Source organism: Mastacembelus armatus, chromosome 3 (assembly GCF_900324485.2).
Source record: "Mastacembelus armatus chromosome 3, fMasArm1.2, whole genome shotgun sequence".
In the NCBI taxonomy this organism is placed as follows: domain Eukaryota; kingdom Metazoa; phylum Chordata; class Actinopteri; order Synbranchiformes; family Mastacembelidae; genus Mastacembelus; species Mastacembelus armatus.
Genome location: NC_046635.1, coordinates 7,326,585 through 7,349,564, shown reverse-complemented (window position 1 = coordinate 7,349,564; position 22,980 = coordinate 7,326,585). Strand labels below are relative to the sequence as shown.

The window sequence follows — 22,980 nt, the reverse complement described above, 5'->3', positions numbered from 1 at the left end:
AACCTTTGATTTGGTCCATGGGATCGCTACAAGGAATAGGCAAACTTGAGGTTCAAAAATACAAAGATATATGAGCATCAGTAGAAAACAAAATGATTCATTCTGAAACAGTAGAAAAGAAAAATATCTTTGTTCCTCTTTTTGATGTATGTACATTTTTAACAGAACTTTTGTGCTTCTCCAAACTAACAAGCAGGTGGGGCCCTGGTCAAGGGATTTTTTTTTTTTTTTTTTTTACAGTCAGATGTCACAACTTTAGGAGTGTTGACTGGAGAGTGATGCAGTAATTTGCTAGATGTGATCTAAAATTATTTCAGTGTGTATGTAACACTTGTCCAGATCCAACCTTGGAGAAAATATCATGGATGATATACACACTAGCTGAAGGCCTTCATCTCAATCTAAAGAGGCATTTTACAAGAATGTCAAGTCAGAATATAATTGATGTGTTATAGGCCATCACATATTATTGTGTCTGTTAATGTGACTGCCAAAAGCTGAAAGACTTCTATTTCTTGTGTTGCTGCTGAAGGTTTTGTAGGCATTACTGTACATGGGAACATTTTTTGGCTGTGAAGTTGTCAGGTCATGTGACTGTTTTGCGTTCGGTCCGGGGAACCCATTTGTGTGTCGTAACTTTCCACAGCACTGGAGCCAGCAGCAAGCTGAGGGTGGTGACGCTGAGAACCAGAAGGTACACCTGAGTAGAGAGAGCGATATCCAAGTGAGGCAGTAAATTAAAAATCAACATTAATGAAAGCAAATGAGAAAAAAACAGAGTGAAATAGATCACCGCAGCCATTCTTTGTCTATAGATTAGAGTAACAAGTCTTCACTGACCTCTCTGGAGATGATGCCAGCTCGACGTGCACGGCTGCCCAAGACAAAAGAGAATTCGCTGACCTGTGCAAGGCCAGCTGAGACAATCCACCGTATGTGTCGAGAGCCTGGAGGCAAGATCACTGACAGCACGAGTACAGCCATCACGAACTAGAAGGAAATTAGAAGTAGTAAGTAAGTAGAAGGAGGAACCGAGCATGGAAATGGTGTACTGGAGAAGGGAAAGAGCAAAAGTAAGCAACTATGATACCTTCATAATGACAAGTGTAAGCGTCAGCACCAGCAGAATGGTGAGTTCATACAGCACAAAGGTCGGGAATACATGGAGACCTGCAGCATCACACAAATACACAGGATGATTCAGTACAGTCCCACAGTAAATAGTACAAAAGTGTAACATGTTTATGAAGCTAAGATCTGTCTAAGAATTGTCATGTTGGATCTGACCAATAGATGCGAAGAAGATGATGGCAAGGAAATCTCTGATTGGCTCGATGCACCCCATGACCTCAGCGGTAACCATGTGACCCTGTGTGGACAGCAAAGCTCCAGCGAGGAAACAACCAAGCTCCATAGAAACATCCAGAAACTCTGTCACCTAGAGAACCAGTCAGGAGGCGAGAAAACGAGAATGCAAGAAAAAAAATTTTTAAATCAAGCTCTATTCAAAGAAAAAAAGATTCAAAGCAAAGTGCCTACCGTTAGCATGAAAAAGACAAAAGCTGCCATTCCGAGTACCAATATCTCCTTGTTGCCTTTGCTCTCAACATGTAGCTTCTTGTAATAGGGACCAATCAAGAAAGATCTGAGGAACAAACACAACAGCAGCACAGCAGCCAGAGACACCAGGACCTGGGCCAGGAGATACAGCACACGGAGACTTCCAAACAGGAAGCTGTGGTGCACAGAAAGAAACACAAATTTACGTCACTCTCTGTGTGTGTTTGTTCTGAGGGGTAAAGACTGTGTGTCAATCATTTCTGACTGACCTATCCAAGTCTCCACTCTGTGCTTGGATAAGAGTCGGCATGACAGCAATGAAGAGGCCGAGCTGAACATCTTGCATCACTAACATCCCAAGAAGAACACTGCTGTAGTCAAGGTCCCCTGTGTCACACAACACAAGCATACACACACACACACACACACACAGACACACACACAGACACACACAGACACACACAGACACACACACACAGTTACTTTCATTTTATGCAGTTTCATACTTCACTTCCACTACATTTGTCTGACAATAACTACTGAAATTACTTAGCAGATTAATTTAGTCTTTCTGAATGCAACCATCTGAGCACCCCTCTCACCCCCTATTTCCAAGTGCAAGGGAGGATATAGTCACAATTGCACTTATCTTAAATAGTTGGCATATATAAAAACTATCTGCACAACTATATACCACTAGAAGTAAATGAGAAAAATGTTTTGACATTTTGGGTGCACTTAATTTCTACACTGCTGAACCTTCACCAGTGTGAACTTTTTTGTTTCCAGAGAGAGACCTGGCGCAACAGATCGAAAGGAACAACACAGGTTGTATCATGTATACCCACATATCAATAATTCAGCCCAAGAACAAGAGTGAGTATATTCTTTATCATGATAAATATTTCTGACGGTTTTCTCAATGTTCAGTGATGCATTGATAATGTGCTCACTTCCCTGATTTGGATTAGATGGGGGGGTCCTGACTAGGCCTCTCTGTGATAAAACACTTTGGTGTTTGTGTGTGATCATAATGTAGGCACACAGGCACAACGACGTACCTTCCTTTTCCCCCCTGCTTCCTCCTGCTAGGAAGCGGGACACTAATGGAGTGCTGGAAAGGGAGAGACAAGTAGAAATGAAGACAGTCTGGGTTTGTCGAATATGGAGAATTTGTCCCCACAGCAACCCGGCCCCCACCATCAGCAGACTCAGGTAACACGATCCCTGAACCGATGTCTTCCATACCTACAGACACGTACACACACACACACACACACACACAGATAGATAGATAGATAAAGAAGAATAGATACTAAAGGAGGAATACAAATAAACCCCCAAACTTTGATGTAGCTCAATATTGCTGCACAATTTTAATCCTAAATTCAAATCTCTGTTGCTTACCTTTCGAAGGCGCTCAGGAGAGAACTCTAATCCCACTACAAAGAGAGTGAAGAACACACCCAACTCCCCCAGAGTCTCCACCTGGACCATGGACTGTAATGCACAGAAACAGACACTGACATGAACATGAACATCTGGTGGTCAGTAGATTAAAATTTGCGTTGTTCTTTAATCCTGATCTCACATGCTGACACTGCACACAAGGACACACACACACACACACACACCTTGATGCTGTTGAGACCAGAAGGACCAAGCAGCACACCACAGATGATATACCCAAACATTGGAGGTAGACCGACCAGAGTGCAAATCCAGCCGCAAGGCAGGGACAACATCACCACTGACACCAAGTCCTGCATGTACATAGAGCAATAAAAATATATAAATATATAATAAATAAACCAAATGAATGAAGTTTAACTTCTTAACCATACTCATTAAGACAAGATCACTCCTAAGCGGGAGGAATAGCTGACCTTGATGAAGTGATGGTCTGCTCTTGGCATTGTGGAGTCTCGAGGTTTAGTCAGAACATACTGGTTGTTCTGTGAGTCGATGAGCATGCTCAGTCCCAGGTCATCCTCCACTTCCTTCTGCCTGGACTTGTTCTTTCGCTTCCCTCCATTTTCCTCATCTTCTTCCACTCTCAGCACTGCCTCCACATTCACTCCTTTCATCTACAAAACAGTGAGTATAGAAGGAGGCAATTTTACACTGAAAAATGTGTGTACCTGTAATCCTAAGGCTATACACTGATATATTCTTGCATAAGGGCTGAGCTTCTAAAATAAATGCAATAAATGAATTCTAAATTGGTTACAATGTCTGTGGCATTATTATCATTCTCCAAGACTGTGAATGCTGTTATTTGCCAACCTGTTTGTTGTAGTCAAAGGCGTGCTCCTCGATCTCCTCTTCCAGTCGGTCTGCTGCCTTTCTGACGTCTTCCAGGATTTCATCCAGCATGGACAGAGTCTTGTTCTGTGCTAAGGCGCTCTTTACAGCTTCCTGCTGGTGCTTCTCAGCTGCCACCAGCTCCACATACTCTTGTTCTTCCTGAAGGGCGAAAAAAAGCCCAAAAAAGCAGGAGTGTATTAGCCTGCTAGTGTAGGGACATGTTAACAGAGATGCATGTAGCACCAAACACTCACTTGACATCTGGATAGCTTTCAGTTTTAGACTAGTGCTTAGAAAAAAATATATTCTAGAACATGTGATGTTCGTTGACATTTTATAGACTAAAATGCTAACCAATAATTTAAAAATTAATTAATTAAAAATGAAAATAACTTTAAGAAGCCCTGTTCATAGCCCTGTGTGTGAGACCCTTCTTCCTGTAATCAGATGCAGAATATATAAAACCCTGCTGACCACTACGCCCTCACCTTTATTGCCGCTTCCCTCAGGGCCTCCAGCCGCTGTCTGCTGCTCTCCTTCATGTTCACCACATCCCTGTAGTCTCCCTGCAGTGCCCTCTGCAGGCTGTGCACTGCCTGAAATACCAGGTGCTCGCTCTCATTCAGCTCCTTCTGGAAAACTTCCAGGGTGTGAACCTGAATGCATACACAAAGACACTTGACATTCTCTTTTACTAATGCCCCTGTAAAATGCAAAAAACATTGTGAACATTTGCAGATTGTTTATGTTTTGTATGATTTTAACATAACATGCAATCTGATAACATCAGAGAGGGTCTAGGAAGTTGTAACATGCTTTCTTCACCATTTTCTGATAAATATGAGCTTAGATACAGAAAGTTCCTGTTAATGTGCAAAACAGACCCCACCACCCTGACAATATGTAGACTTTATGTGTCACACACAGAGTGATGGCCTGTCGCACAATGTTCCAAATAGAAGGTCTTTTCTCCACTTCCCATTTGCTCTCAGTCTAGTACCTGGAAGTGCCTCTCGGGTTCTGAAAGGGCCCGGTCTCTTCCAACAGCATCAGCAGCAGCTGCCAACTTCTTGACAACCACATTCTTCTGTCGCAGGAGACCCACCAGCCGCTTGCAGTTGCCGGCCACCCAGCTGTGGCCATGTGTGGCCCCCTTGGACCGGTAAAGCTTAATGGCATGCTGGGCTACCTGGTCCTTATGCAGCACAGCAAGTGCCCCTACTAGGCCAAGGCTCAGCAACCAACATACAACCTGCATCCAAACCTCTACACTGTCTTCACCAGTATGTGGAGATTGATCAAGACCTGGGAATGGGGAAATAAAAAGATAGATTGTAGCAGGAGAAGCACTACGATGCAAAAATAAACTGAAAAAAAAGTGAAGCTGAAAATAGTCCACAACAAATATTATTTAGTATTGTATGAATAATGTTGGCTAAAAAAGAAAATTGCAGAGTCCAGCTACTATAAAACTTTATGTAGCCTTTCTCAAAAACAGAAGTATATATATCTGTGACCTGTGCCTTTACCTGAAACAAATGGGAATGGGTTAGGTGCCACAAACAGGCTGAATAAGAGGGAAAATACTGAGACACACAACTTGTTTTGGTCTTTTTTCACAGGATTGGTTAATAACAACAATATAGAAATACAGGAATTGTGAGTTGTACGCTTTAAACCCTAGACAGAGAGTATTTGCCTGAGGTTATTATATAGCTACTCCCTTTTTATGTGGGTCATTCTGTGCATTTGCTTTCTTTTGCCTTATCAGCAGAGCGTTTAATTTTAGGTTAGGCGTGGTTATATTTGAATAGGTGAAACATCTTTGTGTGCACACCTGTGGCCTGTCCTACTGGCTGCTCTTAGTCACTAATAGCACCTTGTGGAGCTGTGCTCTTTGCTTGACTGAGCAAGCCACATGTATGCTATTGTGCCTGAACCTTATGTGGTGTTGCATTTATGTCTATGTTTACAATAACAAAGTCTAAGAACAGTGCCAACTTAAGAAACTACTTTACTGCCAACAGATGTCCTGTTCTACCCCTGACAGCATGAGCTTTAATCTCTTGCTACCCCAGCATAGTGGCTGAATGCTGTTGAATCACACCAAAGCTGGCCCGCACCTTTGTGAGCATGAGTCGAGCTGAGTGATGTTTCTTTTCCAAACTCCTCCTCTGTCCTTCTTCCTATGACTGGACTGAAGCCACACTGCTACTGTTGTTAGAAATCAATAGCACCACTGTTCAGCGTTTGGCTGTTGAAAAGAACAAGTGCGTGCGCACAAAATGTGACCCTATTCAAATCAGTTACAAAAATAAAAGTATAAAATATTCATCAATAGTAAAACCATAAAGTATTTGTTACACCGTTGGGTATCAAAAGTACTCTATGCAGAGTGGTCCCTGTCAGGTGGTTGAATTTAAAACTAACTTTTTTAAAGATATTTTTAACACATTTTTATAGAGTAAGATGGTTCAATCCACAATCTATGATCATTAAATTGGCTTGTATATAAATATATAAAAAGTAAAGGTGGAGTTGCAATGATTATGAATCTATTAGCTATCGGACAGAAAATTAATCTGTAACTATTGTGGTAACTAATTTTTCAATCAAAAATCAAATGTCAGACATTTGAAGACTCCATGTCCTTAAATGTTTACTTCTTTTCTAGGTCTTACCTTATATAAAACTAAAACCTTGCTGATGATTATATCAGACTCTAAGATATCGTAGTAGACACTCTTCACTGTCTTCTGATGTTTTATACACCAAATGATTAATCAAATAACTGAAAAAAACTGTCAAATTCATCAGTAGTGATAATGAAAATAAGCGTTAGCTTCAGAAAAACTGAATATTTCTCTAGTAAATGTAATGAAGCAGAACACAGTATAAGAGTATGTTATAAGTGACATGATTTGGCAATAAATTAAGTACAAAAGTACAAACTGCACTTTAGTATTAACATTGAAATGTAATTAAGCAGCCGACAGTACTTTACATTTACTCTCCACCCCCTGCTCTACACCTACCTGTGCAGACGGTTGCATGCAGACTTTTAAGGTACAAATACAAATATATCATAATATAGCAGACATGGATTTGCAATGTAAATAGGAAAAACACACCATCCGCACAATGAAAATCCTAAAAATCATGACAGGCAACATCATGCAAAGTTGAGCACGCAGCCTCGACAAAACAGACGTTTGAGACCCACCAGGAAGCAGCCTGGTCGGTGAAATCTCTCATTAGTTTAATGTCCCAAACACAGATTACTCCTTTGTTTCCTCATTAAAAACGAAAAGCTGCAGCTACCTGAGAAATATGTGCACTATCCCAGCTCTCAGCTCCACTCCGCGGCTGAAGGAGAAGCAGAAGACAGGAACAATCATGTTGTTGTACCGCACCACCACCACCACCACCACCACCACCGACACCCCTCCTCCCCTGCCACATAGCCGGAGCCAGCCTCGGTGTAGCCTCACCGACTTACTTGGCGATGGACTTCGTGTTTTCTTCCACCTCCAGGCGTCGGTAACATGATTAGTGCGAGCAGAGGGGCGGCTAGAGATTCTCCGTCCAGGTAGGGCGGCACCGCTGCTGTGGATTAAAACTGTATTCAAGTGGGATCGGTTCCCGAGTGTATAAAGTTCAGGCTGTTTCTCTACAGGAACTGTGAGTAAAGCCAAGTTAGCCTTCAAATTCCCCGGAGCTGTCAGACCAGCTCCAGCCAGCCGAGTGCAACACTGCCAGGACACACCGCTAACGCTAGCACAGCTCGGCTAAGTGACCTTAGCACAGACATAGCTGCAGTATGCGCCGATAAAACCCACCAAGACGTGTCATAATGAATCGTCAACACAAACCCCAACTAAAACTGAACAAACACCGCATTGTTTTGCGTCTACATATCGTTCAGATCCATCTTCAGATTACTTCCGAAACATCTTAAACAGAATTGATATGGGAATTGTAGTTTTCGAATGTTATGTTTTTCTAAGCGGTCACATTTAAAACGTAGCAGCTGTTCTCGGGTTCATTTTACCTGGACACAAATAAGCAGTTGTTTAACATTGTGTAGTTTCTTCTAAATAACTACAGCGCAATTTAAAGTAGTTCAACATTGAGTCTGTACCGTATGTTCTAACTCTAAACCTCGGCTCTGAAAGTGTGTTGAGACAAAGTAAGTAATGGTGTCCATGAGAGGCACAGTAATTAATAATAAGGTATTATTTTGTTTCCTGGCGGATAAGGGGAATAAGTTAATCATATCCAAAACACCGGGCCTGTGGGATTGCGGTCATCGCCGAACTGCAATTCCCATGAATCAACACAAGCAGCGCAGTTCTTTTCGCGCATGCGCGCCGCGGGCAGTAGGCTATCAAGTTGGCCAAAACAGCGGGTGATAAAATGGTAAGTAAAATTAAAGATGAGAACCCGGGACAGTTATTTAGCCCAGTCAAACAAGTCCAAACCCCGATAGCAGCTGTCATGGACGCTAAGGGGACACGCCGATATAGGGGGTCGGCTTGCCCTCTGCAAGTGCCGCATCGTCAGGGTGATGTGTGTCGGGAGTATGAGGGAAATGGAAGGTCAGGTAGGGTTGTGCGGTCGGACAGTTGCGCTTGCGGCACGTACCTTTCCCTTTTTGGTCACGTTAGATCGCCTGTTGCCCCGGGTCAGAAGAGAGAGGCTGCGGGATCAGACGCCCCCCACCGCCCCTTCCCAGGAAAACTGGGTCGCCAAACTCTGGCCTTTCACCGCTATTGCTGTTTGATCATCGGGTGGATCAGGTCTGCAGCTCTGCAAAGGCATGCGGTCGTTCCGATGACCGTCTAGATTCAATTAACGCGACGAGGTATTCTTGTAAGCTAACGAAACATGTGGTGATGCATTTAGGCAGTGTCAGTATTTTTGATTCTCTTAATGCACTTAAACAGATATCGAGGCTGTATGATAACGTTACTGTTTTTTTTTTTTTAATTGCATGCTAGAGCTCATAGCCATGGCACGTGTTACTTAAATGTAATCCACTTTCTTTGTTTAATTTACACATTAATTGCAGTATCTAGTTTCCAGTCAGGAGATTTTAATGGAAAACAAATCCTTGCACGTTCATTCAAATGTTCTGAAAGGTTGGGCGGGCTGTTTGATGTGTTGCTTCCTCATGTATATGTTTCTGCATCACACTTACCCAAAATTGGATTATTACCTGGGCACAGTAGGCACCTGCCCCAGGGTCGCAGACCCTCAGGTATCCTGGAGGCCTCATGGTGGTTGTTTAAAATGTGTTTAGTAATAAGCACAGCAAACCTGGAGTAGGTAGGTTCCTGGAATATGTTGATACCAGCTGGTGACTGGCCCGAAATGTGTGTGTGGGAGGTTAATAGCAGTCCAATGTCATAACAGGCTACTTCGGGCCTCTATTTACCTGTTTGTGTGTGTGCGCTTGCATTGCAGCACAAATTGAAGTCATCGCAGAAGGACAAGGTACGGCAGTTCATGTCCTTCACACAGGCCGGGGAGAGAACAGCCGTGTACTGCCTAGCACAGAATGACTGGAAACTAGAAGTCGCCACAGATAATTACTTCCAGAACCCAGACCTCTACTACAGGGAATCCATGAAAACCTCAGTGGACCGCAAGAAGCTGGAGCAGCTCTACAACAGATACAAAGGCAGGTGTTTCCAAACTTAGGCTCAGCACAGTCTGCTTGTCTTGTCTGTTACACGTGGCTTACTCGTCTCGGCTGTCTTTGCAGACCCCCATGATGAAAATAAGATAGGGATTGATGGGATCCAGCAGTTCTGTGATGACCTGACCCTGGACCCAGCTAGCATGAGCATACTTGTGGTGGCCTGGAAGTTCAGAGCGGCCACACAATGCGAGTTCAGCCGGAAAGAGTTCCTGGATGGCATGGCTGAGTTAGGGTGAGCAATAGTGATACTGAAATATACAGTGCAGTAGTTGTACAGTGTTGTTATAGAAACCTACATGGTCAAAAACCTCAGATATTGTATTTGGATCATTTTGTGTATGGACTACCAGAAACAGGATTTTGGAAGTCTGATTTGTTGTCTGTTTGTCTTTCATGTCTCCAGGTGCGACAGTCCTGACAAACTCAGGGCGATCCTCCCAAGACTAGAGCAGGAGCTGAAAGACTCAGGGAAGTTCAAAGACTTTTACCAGTTTACCTTCAATTTTGCCAAGAACCCTGGTCAGAAAGGTTTAGGTAAGCCTACAAACATAACAACTATCACCCCAAAATACCAGGGTGTTTTCAAAAGTTATTCAGAATGCAAAATAATCTGTTTTGAAAAACACGTACTTTACTTTCTGCCCTAGACCTGGAGATGGCTGTGGCTTACTGGAATCTAGTTCTCACAGGTCGCTTCAAGTTCTTAGATCTTTGGAACCGCTTTCTGCTGGTGAGTGTGAAAATGATTGTTACACCTACAGTGAGGGGTTTGAGTCTCACTGTTAATTGGTCTCTGTGTGTGTGTGCATGCTAGTGTGATATTTAAAGCTTGTAAATGCATTTCCATGAAATTGTTTGGTACCCCTTGCTTATGTATTTAAAGTAGTGAAAATATTAGAAACACCTTACAGTTTTATACAATCCATAAAGCTGATCCCCACAAATTACAGTAGAGTTTAAGCAACACCCCTAACAGTGTCCACAACTATTACAAGTTATAATAATGTTAATAAAGGTAGTATGTATTTTAGGACTGTGTTGAATTAATTTGCAGTGTATCTTTTGATGATAATATTACACATTTCTGGTCACCATGGTGCATTCAGGAACATCACAAGCGGTCCATTCCCAAGGATACATGGAACCTCCTCCTGGACTTTGGCAATATGATTGCAGATGACATGTCGAACTACGACGAGGAAGGTGAGCTTATTTAAACCTTCAGGATTAAGACAATCATTACATGACACAATTATTATCATTACATTCTATATGAGCAGAGTTGTGGTTATATTAATAGGCATGCCATTTCAAAATAACCCTGATTAAGTCAGAGTGGTAAATACCATGTTAAGATCTCTTACTGGTCTAATGACTTGCATTAAAATAAACTTGTTAATTTCATATAAAATTCACTTGTTCAGTCAGCTGGATTTAATTGCATCACATTTTTTATTTTTGCACTAAACTGAGCCTGCAATCCTATTTTTGTTCTCCTTGATTTTACAGTTCCATTTTGTTAATTAACTCCAAGACCACTAAACTGTGTTATAAATCCAAAAGTGTGATGTTGATCAGGATGTGTTAAAATTATCTTTTTGGCTCACAACATTGTAACTTTACAGAGGCCAGGGTGGGATTGCAGGCTGTGTGGCTAAACATCCGGCCAGCAGGGGGCGCCTGTGAACGATTTGGCATGTGGACACACTTTTGATGAATTAAGTTATGGATATTATTAATATCTGTGTTTTTCCCCTCTCCTCAGGAGCATGGCCTGTCCTCATAGATGACTTTGTGGAATTTGCTCGGCCTATTGTGACGGGGAGTAAGCACAACGTGACATAGTGTTTGCCCCAGCTTCCTCCGGCAGATGGTGTTTGTGTTTCTTCCTGTTTTCTTTTTCTGAATGAGGATATGTATACAATCAAGCCAAAAAGACTAAACCTGTGTACAGCTTGTCATTAAGATTATTCTTCCAACTGCATAAGATGCCTTAGTTGGAGAGTGATCTGGAAGACCAGTTCAGAGAGGAAAGCAGGAGGGGAACTTACAGGAGAGAGATGATGTTTTCTTTTGTTGTCTGCTGGCAAGGACAGACTTGGTACCAGTAATTGCAATACAGAAACGAGTACCCTAAACCTTGCTCTTCATTGGCAAATTACCAATGGGTGCGGCATCAAACTGCTGCTGTCCACTTAGCTCACTAAGCTGCACCTTTGGCACAGTGACGAGGGACAGAAAGAGTGAGCATTCAGCACATGCAGAGAATTAAGCTACAGAGGCAGTATGATGTGGTCTCTTTGTCAATTGTGAATGGAACCATATGTTAAAATCTGCATGTTTTTGTAAGATAGTGCAAAGCAATGCCAATGTGTGATGCTGCGGTGGAAAAAACGTAATCTACAATAATTTCACTGATTGCGAATGTGTAGCGCTCAATCCATTACTGAGAGCAGCGAGAAAGTGTGTTTTTATGTATCAGTGTGTGTGTGTGTTTTGGGTTTGGGGTTAAACATACTGCCTCTTTTACAATACAATGCTAAATATTTTCATTTGTTTTTAATAATACAAGAAAGTATGATCTTCACTGAGCGACAGTACAAAAGCATTTTGTATTTAGAATTGGACAGAGCAGCATGATTCTTAAGCTCAGCACCAGCAGAATCACCATTGTTACAGCTGTAAAATGCTGCCCTAATAGAAATAAGACTAGGTTCAGCTTTAGAGAAACAAAATTATATATTTGAGAAAACAGGTAATAATTATAATCAATAGTAAAAGAAGCATTTAACATCCTGGTTTTTGAATTGCTACTGCATTTAATTTTTTTTTGTTTTAGTTTCTTTAGTTTTGCAGTGTGTAAACTGCTGTACACAGAGAGAAACTGACTGGCACATTGACTGTTTTCTATTATCCAGGTGTTGATGGCTTGCCAACTCTTCAAACTGCACTGATTTACACTTTTTCTGTTGTAGAGTTTACCTTATGAGGGAGTACTGTATACACTACAGAGCTATTCTGTTTACACAACAGTATCAGTAGTTTCACTTACTATCTAGACTTTTACAAAAATAACATCTACATCCCAGCCAAGATTATTTTAATTGTTTACAGTCTTTGAGCTTTTACTTTGTTGCTTGATGTTTTTAAGAAATATAGAACTACTACAGAGGAAAAAAACTTGTCACTTTAGAAACACTGTTTGTGCTGCCATCTAGGGCTAGATGTGCAATACAGCATTTATCAGTGTGCTGTAGCTCAATGGCAAATGGCAGTTAGGTGTGGTCACAAATACATGAGAGTACATCAAAGAAGGCAAGATATAGAGTGCATCTTTCCCAGAAGAGTCAAGAGTATAAATCTTTATTAAAATGGCACTCTACAGAAATGTGGTCTCATTAGAGTCAAGAGACGAGTTGGCTACATACATGATTTTAAAAAAAAAAAAGGCACTTATTCAAAGAAGAATTTAGAAAGCCTTTAATATCATATGACTGATATGACAACATCTGAACAAACCCAGCTGTAATGACAGACATAATCTACAGACTTGAGCCACAGCGGTCAGCGCAACAATGCCTCTTTTCCATACAAGAATTTAGTGTCACACTTGAATTGAAATTATAAACAATAAATCGCTTTGTGTATGTAAATTCATCCCCATTCAGCTTAAGAGTGTGACAGAAGGTAGAGCTTAGGGTGCTGTCGTCCTCTCCCACTCACAGTAAGCAGCATGGGGCTTTCTGTATATACATCAGTGTTTGTTATGATGTCTGTTCAGAAGACCCAGCTTGTTTAGCCAAGCGTTGTTGCCATCATGATAAAACTTTTGCATTGTGTTGAAATAATGAGTATATTTCCCTGTCAGCACCTAGGTGGAGAAAAACTTCAGTATTGTTAGGTGACATTTTCATATTTATTTAAACATATCTCAGTCATAAATTTCTTATGGTTTTATATTCAGATTGAAAGCAGATTAGTGGCAAAGATTCATAATAGTTGAAAAACAGGAGTACAAGCTGCCATATTGTGTCATATTGTTACTCTGTGTAACACATGTTTTGGTTCAATGAATTGAAACTCTTCTGTTGAACATTGTCAAAAGCTGTGAGCAGGCCTAGCATGGTAAAGACTGTAAAGGTTTTTCCCAGCTGATTATTGTTGATCTGTCATTGTCTATGGTTCAGGAACAAAAAAATGTATACTAATATGGTACATTTGTTGCATTTTTCTTGTCAAATCTGTGCTCATGTTTGTTGTCATGCAGCTCGTTCTTCTCTGAACAGTATTATTTTATGCTCGCAGGAAAATAGTTATTTGCAGAATATTATGTTTTGTCACAGGTGCATATCATTCATTGTTTTCTTCAAGAAAATAAATAACGCATGTTTTGTTTTTAAGTCTTGTAAAAAAAAAATGCACATCTGTTTACCAAATACAACTGTCAGAAAAGATCAAACATTAACAAGACTGTGCAAAGACAATTACAAATTCGTACATATATATATATATATATATATATTTTTATTTTATTTTATTTTTTTTTTACTTAATTACTTAATGTTATCACCTGACTTGGTGATAGTCCACAGTCTGGAAATAGGTTTATACACTCAACTGACAGTGTATGATAATATTAATAATCAACAGTGATACCAATGATGTTATTAATTCAGTAACAGTAGTTTAATTATTATATTACCATACACTATTATTGTATATCACCACAATGCATTGTGTATAATCATCACTACAATTACCATTAATCACATATCACAATCAATTTAAATTGCTAAAAATATAACTAGTTATTTACCCAGCCATTTGTATTATGTTATACTTTATACAGAGGTTAGGGTTTATGTTCAGTGAGTCAATTTGCAGATATGCACAATTTATGTCAGAAGTGTGTGGAACAAAAAACAAATCTCCATGTGCCTGTTGAGAACCAGTGCCCTATGGTGTGTTCTCCAGAGTGTATGTACAATGTCAGCTTGGTAACAGTTGTCCCTTATCAGGTTGCATTCCTGCAGCATACAATCATCATCATCATCTTTGGTGCATGCCTTGTCTGCTGTTACTCTGAGTATGTTTAGGGCCACATCTACTTAATGAAAAAAATGAAAGGTGTGTAAAGAGTTGGCAAAGACAGATTTGTGTACTTGGCATGACACATTGGGATGTAGATGAAAAAGGAGGAGAGCGTGAGGGGAACTCTTGGACTCAGAGCATTAACTGGAGAGTACATTAGCTGATGTCAGGGAAGGAGATGATTAATAAAAGAAAATTTTAAAATAATGAGGTAAGGGTTAGAGAGTTAAACTTTTATAGACAAGGAGGTAGGCTCATGGAGCGAGGGGTGGGGGGTGGGTTATCATTTGGGATGATGCTCCACCCACTGCATGGGTGGGTATGTCAACAAGGTCCAGCACCAGCTGTCAAGCTTACACTCCAGCAGCTTTAGCATCTCTAAGAGAGCATCCACTCCAAACCCAGCCATCCAGCTTTTAGTCACTGGTGCCATCGGGATTGCCTTTTTAGGAGAGACCTGATCACAGCTCAACTCACCGCCCAGCACAAAGAAGCTGTGGCTGATATCATGATGTTTTTGTATGTGTGTGTTATTGTGCACGCATCCACCCTTGGTAGGGTGGGAAGGTGGTAGAACTATTATGTAGCAGAGACAGAGGTCTCTGGTAGCTCCATGTCAAATGGAAATTCTACCAGACTTGTGGGAGCTTGAGACTGAAGTTTTTGGGGATGTTTTGGGGGCAAAACAGTTTGTTCAGTTTTCGTTGTTTTTTTGACTGTGAGTCTGTTGAGGTGGTGAAGAAGACTTACAGGTGGAAGGACTTCTAATTTTGTCATTTGTTTGTGCCATTCAAATCCCAGAAAGTGATCAGTGGCCCAGAATTATGGAGAAATTCAAGGCAGCTATGGTTCTGGGAGGTGTAGGTGACGCATTAGGCTACAAAAAGGGCTACTGGGAAGGCTGCACCTCAGGCAAGAAGATCCAAGAGGAACTGGCTTCTCTGGGGGGACTGGGTGCCCTGAAACTGGACCCCGATAACTGGCCTCTAAGTGATACAACACTGATGCTCATGACCACTGCAGAAGCACTTATAACAGGTATGTTAAGGAATGAAGTCATGAATAATGTCAAAGACAACTGATTGTCATCTAAGATGCACTTTAGCGAGTGAAAATCCAAGTGAGATTAAAAAAAAATTTTTTTTTCCCTAATTTTAAAATGTTTAAAATCAAAATGACAAATATCCTGCATTCACAATTCTACATCTAACTTCACCTATAACAATAAATGTTCTTTCTTTATCTGTTCAAATAATTATAGAGACAACCTAATATGGCCCTAAAATATAGTCACATCAGACCTGTCCAGCCAGGCTTTTGATCTTTCTACATTTAGCAAGACCAAAATAGCTTATTCTATACAGTCAATGGAAGCTGTTAATCACTTACTGGCAGACCAGGTCTGGATGACAAAACCTGGTGACATACAGTATCATTATCCATCTTTGTAACAGGGCATCAAACACAAAATCTTAGTAGAAACATTACTATGAATGCCTTCCCCCAACTGCCATCTCAAGACCCCGCTAAGTGGCCAGGAGTCCAAAATAGACTACTTGGGAAATGCTGGTCCTCAGTCCTCCTTTACTGAACAATTGCAGGTCAGACACCTCCAAAACCTGTCGGTATCACGTTGGCTGCAGATGTAGCTCAAAGCCAATGACAGTGGTCCTGAGAAATGGTGATGACATCTTTTGAGATTAGGAGGCCCTATTTAGCCACAATCCAGCCTGTCAGGCATGCACGCACACACACACACACAAACCAGGTATAAGCATATAGGGTGGAATAAATGTTGGTAACACCAACATTACCCTACTCATCTTACTTACAGTAAGTAAATGCAACTGCTACATCAGAAATAACAATAAATGTGACACCCACAACAAACTGGCTCTTCTGCTAAAGCCAATGATTAGTCACTGTATTACACATTCTTTCAAAAACAGGACAAAGGGGAGTTAAATTAAACCAAAAAACATGAATAGGTGTTTTCACAACTAAATACATGCTGAAAATAGAGTGCAGTGGTTGACAGCTTCAGGTCTATCCTCCCTTGTCTTTTGTGCATCAGAATCTGAACCACAGTCCAGTCAAAAGGATGAAATCCCCTGTCTTTCACCAAAGTCATAGATCAGTAAATTAGGTGATACTACTGTCAACACAAGCTCCCTCTCTCACTACAGTATACACATAAATTCCAGCAGGATGGCTGTGGCCTCTGTTCGTGGATCCCAGTTGACCTTATGCTGTGTGGAAGTGACTCCATTCACTCTGCAGGCATGCTGGTCCTAATCTGTGGTGTGGCAGGCTGAGGCTAAACTTAGCTCACCGTAACACCACTCATCTCGTCTTGCATGCCAATCATGTATGACTGTGCCACTGTATGTGTGCATGTGTTTATGTGCGTTCAGATTACTGGTGTCTGGAGGACCTGTACCGGGAGCTGGTGCGCCTCTATGTTGAAGCCATGGTCTCTCTTCAGGGTAAAGTCCCTGATCCTGCCACAGTGGAGGGCTGTGTTCACCTCAAACCTCACAACTTCCTGCTTGCCTGGCATACACCCTTCAATGAAAAAGGTCAAAGGAAATTTTAGATATTATTCATTAAAATGTTGTGATTCCAACACAACTGCAGCATATGAAAATGTGTGTCCGGATGCATGCATGTGTCAATATGTGTAGGATCTGGATTCGGTGCAGCTGCCAAAGCCATGTGTGTGGGTATGAGATACTGGCAACCTGAGAGACTAGACAACCTGGTGGAGGTCAGCATTGAAATTGGCAGAATGACCCATAACCACCCGACAGGTGACGTTTTCTTTTTCTAACCTATCCCGACACAGCTGCCATTCACAAGCTGATTATTATGCTTCTCTAAATACATTCTACCTGCAAGAACACTGATTTCACAAAGGGTGAGATGGAGACAGAATTGGTGCTGTGACTTGTGCTGTGACTTGTGCTGTCTCTTTTGGTCTCAGGCTTCCTCGGCTCCCTGGCAACAGCGCTGTTTGCATCCTATGCAATACAGGGTAAACCTCTTGTGGCTTGGGGCCGCGAGCTCATGAAGGTTATCCCTCTGGCTGAGGAGTACTGCAGGAAAACCATACGACACATGGCAGGTTAGATTTTGTCTGTGCTCATGTTCAAGACAACAAATTTTACAGCTTGGTTGATTAACCCAAGTGTATTTGTGTTTATTCATACACACAGCAATATTCAGTTCAGTATGTTTGTACATTGTGCCTGAGAGAACATGACTAATAGCTGATGACAACATGTGCAATTATGTATTCCCAATTATTCAGAGTATCAGGAAAACTGGTTCTATTTTGAAGCCAAGTGGCAGTTTTACCTTGAAGAGAGAGAGATGGACAAAGAGGGACAGAGCAAACCTTTGTTCCCTGATCACTATGATGCTGATGAGACAGACAAGGTAAGTCCTCCCTCTCTGACTTACAAAACAACATAATATACAGAGGAAAGCTCACCTTCAGAATGCTGTCTCAAGGAACGGTGCTCCTTTATTTTGTTTCCTTCATTACGCCATACAGACATATAAGCGTTGGAGTTCAGAGGGCCGTGCAGGCCGCAGAGGCCATGACGCTCCCATGATAGCCTATGATGCCCTTCTGGCTGCAGGGAGTGACTGGGCCGAAGTGTGTAAACGAGCCATGTTCCATGGAGGTGAGAACTACAGCTTCCAAGATTTTTTAAAACACAAATTTAACATATGCTGGGCTCACTGTGGAAAACACTCTGTTGTTTTAGGTGAGAGTGAAGCCACAGGCCTGATCGCAGGTTGTCTCTATGGTCTCATGAACGGCCTGAGTCAGGTTCCCCAAGGCCTGTACCAGAATTTGGACAAAAGAAAGCGCCTGGAGGAGCTGGGAGAGGAGCTTTACAAGGCAGCAGCTGCAGAAAAATGCATCAAGTAATCTTGATCTTCACTGGCCTCAACTCCACTAGTTATCAGTGGAACTGCACACGACTTTAAAACTGCTTCCGTTTGTGACACACTACCCTCTAGTAGTCCTTTGTGATACCTCTATGGCTAGTGGCTACCACTCCTCATCTCACAGATCTGTCATATATTGAAAGGCAAAACTATGGTGTTGGACAGAGGAACATCAAAACAGAGACCACTGGGTATTAAGTTTCAACCTTGGTCTGATATTAATTAATCTATTGTTCTTTGGATGGCAAGGGATATGCCACAGTATGAACTAAATTCTCCAGTGACTTGTCTTAATTACATGTAAATGACAGAACTGTGGGAAAAAAAAGTTCCCGTTATAACGATTATTTAACAACAAACAGCCCAATCCGAAGATAATTTCCTTCTTTTTATTCACCAAAGATAAGATGTATTAACCTTAAGAGCAAAGTTATGTTGTGTCAAGGAATAATTCTTGTGTCAAGGAATAATTCATTAAATTTTGCATTTTCTTTTTTTTTTGCTAACATTGCCCACTTTGGGATTATGAAAAGGCCTAATTTTAAGGAACAATAGGCACAGCATCCTGATGAGTTAACCTATCTTTAGCTTATCAGTACATTTGAGATGTGGTTGAAATTATTAAATGATTGTATCTTTTAAGCATAACGATAATGAGTTGTAGAAAAGAAATTGTTTTCTTATACACTACTATTTAATTATATGCACTGTGATGCTTTTATCAGGTACAGTGTTCTATATTGTGAAAGCACCATTACATTGTTAATATTGGCATGACAAATAAAATGGACACAGACATATATTTAAATCGTGTCCTGTCTCTCTTTAGCTTAACTACAACATTTATATTGATGATAGTTTCTATTTTGTAGCAGACGTCTTGCTGCAAACAGATAAAACCTGAGTGAATTATCTCCTGTACTTTGCTGCAGGGGTGGGATGACTACTGGTATATCCAGTTCACATAGCAGTGCTGTTTACTGAATCAAATGTCACTAGGGTAAGATTAATATGCAGGACAAGCAGTCCTTACTCTGGATAACACTGACTAGTTGTATATGGTGACTGTGAAAGGCCAAATTCACTATGATGCTCATTTTTCATTCATTTAAGCTGACTTAAACAAGTTAAATGAGATTTTAAATAGTCTTAATGGAATGTTTATGCTGTAACAGGTTTTACAAGCGAGAGCAATCCCCTAATGCTTTATCACAATGATGCTATCACTCTCAAAAAGAGAAACTTAGCTGTAGATGGTCATAAGGAATAAGTTTTGCATGTCCTCTATTCTTCATAGACCAGATTCTCGGAAAATCAGCCCTGATGCCAGTATGTTGAGGAAGTTGGTTAGAGACTGCTACTGCCATCCAGTGCTCCGAGGGATTCTTGAGAGTCTCCTGCATTACCTAACACAGGATCTGCCTGAGTGGTCCACCAGAAACAGAAATCCTGAGAAGCCAGAATCTGATATTGCAGCAGAAAGAAACACACAAACAAAACATTGCCCTGATCAGAGAACTGAGGCTGCACTGAAACCGGCTCAATTTCCGACAAGTTGCACCTTGATTCATCTTCCTGAAGAACATAAAATGACCCAGGAAAGGACTGCTGAGACCAGTTCCAAGATGCCTGAAAAATGCAGTTTGGATCCACAAAAGGACAGATTGCCAAGCAGGTATGGAAGAGATCAAAAAGCAGGAAACGTAATACCCCGGCGTGTTACTACATTTCAGCTCCTCCAATGCAAATTTACAAGGTCTACACCTAAACCCCCCATCACCCATCAAAGGGAGGTAGGAACTCTGTCCACCAACAGAGGAGTCATGGTAAATGTGAACCACAGCCAAGACAGTGAGAATGGCATGCTCAAGAGGGAACGAGCTAAAAGAGAGCACGGCTTGAAAAGAGGAGGAAGTGTGAAGGATATAGTAGCCAAGTTTGCCATGGCTGAAGAAAGAGAACAGGGACTGAACATGCTGAAGAAGCCACCAAGCAAACCAAGACTCATTGGAAAAGGGCTCATATTATCTTCTTTGATGGAGAAATTTGAGACCACTGCCACTGTGTGTAAGAGAAGTGACTTAAAATGTTCTTATGAAAGGCCTTGTGGAGGAGTTAAGGTGACAAGTAACATTAAAGAGAAGGTAGCTTGTCTTGAAAGAGGGCAACAACGGGTGATGGACCAAACTGTCCATAAAAAAATCCAACACACCCGAGTGAAAAATAAATTTGTTGAAGGGCAGATAAAAGAAAATCTAATTATAAATGGGCAAGAACAAAGACCACAGCAGGTAGCAGACATTTTAACAAAAGTAAATTCAAAGCTGGATGAAAAAAACTATTTGAAAGCAGAAGAAATGGAGGACCAGTCTTCAGATCAAAAGGCTGACGGTCCCCATTCACTGAAAAACATAAAGAGTCAAGCTCATGATAACAATCTTAAAACTTGGAGGTCAGGGAAACCTGGTGACATTCAGACTACTGTTGATGAAAGGCAAGGTACCCCTGACAGGTTAAAATATGGATGTCTGCAGTTGCTCTGTTTAACCTCTGTCACAGAGTGGTCTCTCCCAGAACCTAATAGGCTTTTTCCACAGGCAGAGGCCCCATTGAACTTGCATGGGGCAGTCATCACAGCCTGCTCTCCTGTGTGGTCTACATATGTGGATTGCTCTCCTGAACAATATCTGCAGGAAACCAAGGCTGAAACCTCACAAAATGTACCAAATATGCAGAAAGACAGTTCTCTTGGAGCTCCACAATACTCCCAGTCACTCGAGGCAGCCTCCAGTGGACCCTCCACTATACTAATTGAAGGCACTGTAAAACCCAAAGCTGAGGTTTTCTGTAAGGACAAAGAAGATAACTCTCTGGACAACAGAGCTGTAGAAGAACCATATCCCCCTAAGGCAATGGCTATTCAAAGAAAGTTGCCCATGTATGTCATCCCACAGGTTTACAGATCTGATAATCAACAAGGTGCTGATCACACTAATTTCTCTTCTGAATCATCACTGCATCCAGAAAACATAACTCCTGTGGCTCCACCATCACAATCTAATATAACATCTATGCTTTCTCTTGACACTGAGAAGACTGACCAACACCCTTCCAGTGATATCCCCCTTCATGCAATAATAAAAAGGAAACCAACAGAGGTTAAACCACAAGGAAAAGATGAGGGCAAGGAGGAAAAAGAAGTATTACCAGACATGAAAGATATTAGTATGCAGCAGAGTTTTAGACTTTCTGAAAACACTGCCAATAAGGCTGCCATAACATTACCTGATGCTCAACCTGAGGGAGACAAGCCAAAGCAGAGACCCAAGTACACAACAATCAACTATGGGGATCCTTCAGTCAAACAAACATACAAACCCAAAACCATACGTTTTACTGACACCTTTACTTTCTAAGTTAGTTGGACAGACAGCGAGGCACAAAATAAAATTAATATATACATGAAATATAGACCAGGTATCAGTGTTTGCTGGTAAAGCACTATTTCATGGACAGTCTACAAGGAATTTTAATGAATATTTCAGTTTCTCTCTGTAGACCTCCAGACACCAGAAACAGTCACAGTTGCACATGCATACAGCATGCAGCAAGTGAGCACACAAACTACTACAAATGACTTTCAATGTGTTTGCACAGAAATTCATAAAACATAGGGATAAGAAAAAAGATAAGTGCACTTCAACATTTTGTAAGAGTAACTTCCAAATGACCTACAACAGTAAGACTGAGAGTGCAGGAGCTTAACAAGGTTGAACTGTTGCAAAACCAAAGTTATGTTTTTTTTTTTTTTGCTGCAAGACTATGTATGAATAAATACATTGAAAAAGTATCATATTTTCAGACCATAAGACTTGAAATGGTTCAACATTGTATTAACATTGACACAGTTGGCATATGCAGCACACAGTATGTACAACCCTTAATACTCCATGAAATCATATGAAGACTGGCTGACAATGAGAACAAATGAGTCCTCACCTAGCAATGCCAAACAAGTGAGAAGTTGGAGGTTCGTCTAAATCAGATTAAATGTTTAAAACAAATCAAGTGTGTAAGACTTGCTTACACACTGGATGAATTCATAGAAGTCAGACTTTAAGATGAGCCTTTCTGCCTGTGGAGCAGTGCCGAGCACACCCAGAAGGGGAGTGTTTCTATAAAGAATACAATGTGGAGAACAAACGAATGCTCACAGTGTCAAACAAGTCAGAAGTTGGAGGTTTGCCTAAATCACTGATGCAACCCCACCCACCACCAGCGGGATTACACCACTCCAGAAAGTCTGCATATAGACTGGAATTTTCGCAAGAGGATAAGAGATCAAGGCCTACATGATC

General features: G+C 41.2%; 3 protein-coding genes across 14 annotated transcripts; 2 read left to right on the top strand and 1 right to left on the bottom strand.

The window, feature by feature from the left end:
• Positions 1 to 235: 235 nt before the first annotated feature.
• Positions 236 to 7,508, bottom strand: tmco3 (transmembrane and coiled-coil domains 3). 9 transcript variants are annotated; one of them, XM_026319900.1, is made up of 16 exons: positions 7,367 to 7,508; positions 7,189 to 7,233; positions 5,991 to 6,121; positions 4,868 to 5,172; positions 4,356 to 4,523; positions 3,847 to 4,026; positions 3,447 to 3,647; positions 3,195 to 3,323; positions 2,968 to 3,060; positions 2,622 to 2,808; positions 1,830 to 1,947; positions 1,540 to 1,735; positions 1,288 to 1,438; positions 1,091 to 1,170; positions 841 to 990; positions 236 to 700 (listed from the first exon to the last, which is right to left on the bottom strand). In XM_026319900.1, exons 4-16 carry the CDS (start codon positions 5,123 to 5,125, stop codon positions 587 to 589), a joined length of 2,025 nt encoding a protein of 674 aa, XP_026175685.1. In that variant the 5' UTR covers positions 5,126 to 5,172; positions 5,991 to 6,121; positions 7,189 to 7,233; positions 7,367 to 7,508; the 3' UTR covers positions 236 to 586. The 9 variants fall into 9 exon arrangements, with proteins under 9 accessions (XP_026175685.1, XP_026175689.1, XP_026175687.1 ...); XM_026319904.1 differs by having other exon boundaries at positions 5,991 to 6,081; XM_026319902.1 differs by having other exon boundaries at positions 7,359 to 7,497.
• Positions 7,253 to 13,971, top strand: dcun1d2b (DCN1, defective in cullin neddylation 1, domain containing 2b). 4 transcript variants are annotated; one of them, XM_026319911.2, is made up of 7 exons: positions 7,253 to 7,456; positions 9,334 to 9,550; positions 9,635 to 9,803; positions 9,975 to 10,105; positions 10,219 to 10,301; positions 10,678 to 10,774; positions 11,337 to 13,971. In XM_026319911.2, the coding sequence occupies exons 2-7, from the start codon at positions 9,376 to 9,378 to the stop codon at positions 11,414 to 11,416; spliced, it is 735 nt and encodes a 244-aa protein (XP_026175696.1). In that variant the 5' UTR covers positions 7,253 to 7,456; positions 9,334 to 9,375; the 3' UTR covers positions 11,417 to 13,971. The 4 variants fall into 4 exon arrangements, with proteins under 4 accessions (XP_026175696.1, XP_026175698.1, XP_026175695.1 ...); XM_026319913.1 differs by having other exon boundaries at positions 7,426 to 7,548; XM_026319910.2 differs by lacking the exon at positions 7,253 to 7,456 and adding an exon at positions 7,930 to 8,286.
• A 1,037-nt stretch (positions 13,972 to 15,008) lies between these two features.
• Positions 15,009 to 18,786, top strand: adprhl1 (ADP-ribosylhydrolase like 1). Its single transcript, XM_026319627.2, has 8 exons — positions 15,009 to 15,181; positions 15,464 to 15,700; positions 17,077 to 17,241; positions 17,347 to 17,472; positions 17,646 to 17,786; positions 17,973 to 18,100; positions 18,219 to 18,351; positions 18,436 to 18,786. Exons 2-8 carry the CDS (start codon positions 15,487 to 15,489, stop codon positions 18,600 to 18,602), a joined length of 1,074 nt encoding a protein of 357 aa, XP_026175412.1. The 5' UTR covers positions 15,009 to 15,181; positions 15,464 to 15,486; the 3' UTR covers positions 18,603 to 18,786.
• Positions 18,787 to 22,980: the final 4,194 nt, after the last annotated feature.

Bases quoted from the DNA above. Each gene is read 5' to 3' on its own strand.
- dcun1d2b (XM_026319910.2), top strand. The intron at 10,106-10,218 runs GTAAGCCTACAA...TTTCTGCCCTAG, and splicing joins CCCTGGTCAGAAAGGTTTAG to ACCTGGAGATGGCTGTGGCT. The intron at 10,775-11,336 runs GTGAGCTTATTT...CCCTCTCCTCAG, and splicing joins GTCGAACTACGACGAGGAAG to GAGCATGGCCTGTCCTCATA.
- adprhl1 (XM_026319627.2), top strand. From the start codon at position 15,487: ATGGAGAAATTCAAGGCAGCTATGGTTCTGGGAGGTGTAGGTGACGCA. The intron at 17,242-17,346 runs GTCAAAGGAAAT...CAATATGTGTAG, and splicing joins TACACCCTTCAATGAAAAAG to GATCTGGATTCGGTGCAGCT. The intron at 18,352-18,435 runs GTGAGAACTACA...CTGTTGTTTTAG, and splicing joins ACGAGCCATGTTCCATGGAG to GTGAGAGTGAAGCCACAGGC.
- tmco3 (XM_026319907.1), bottom strand. From the start codon at position 5,125: ATGCAGGTTGTATGTTGGTTGCTGAGCCTTGGCCTAGTAGGGGCACTT. The intron at 4,027-4,355 runs GTGAGGGCGTAG...TTCGCCCTTCAG, and splicing joins TGAGGGAAGCGGCAATAAAG to GAAGAACAAGAGTATGTGGA. The intron at 991-1,090 runs GTATCATAGTTG...ATTTCCTTCTAG, and splicing joins TTACACTTGTCATTATGAAG to TTCGTGATGGCTGTACTCGT.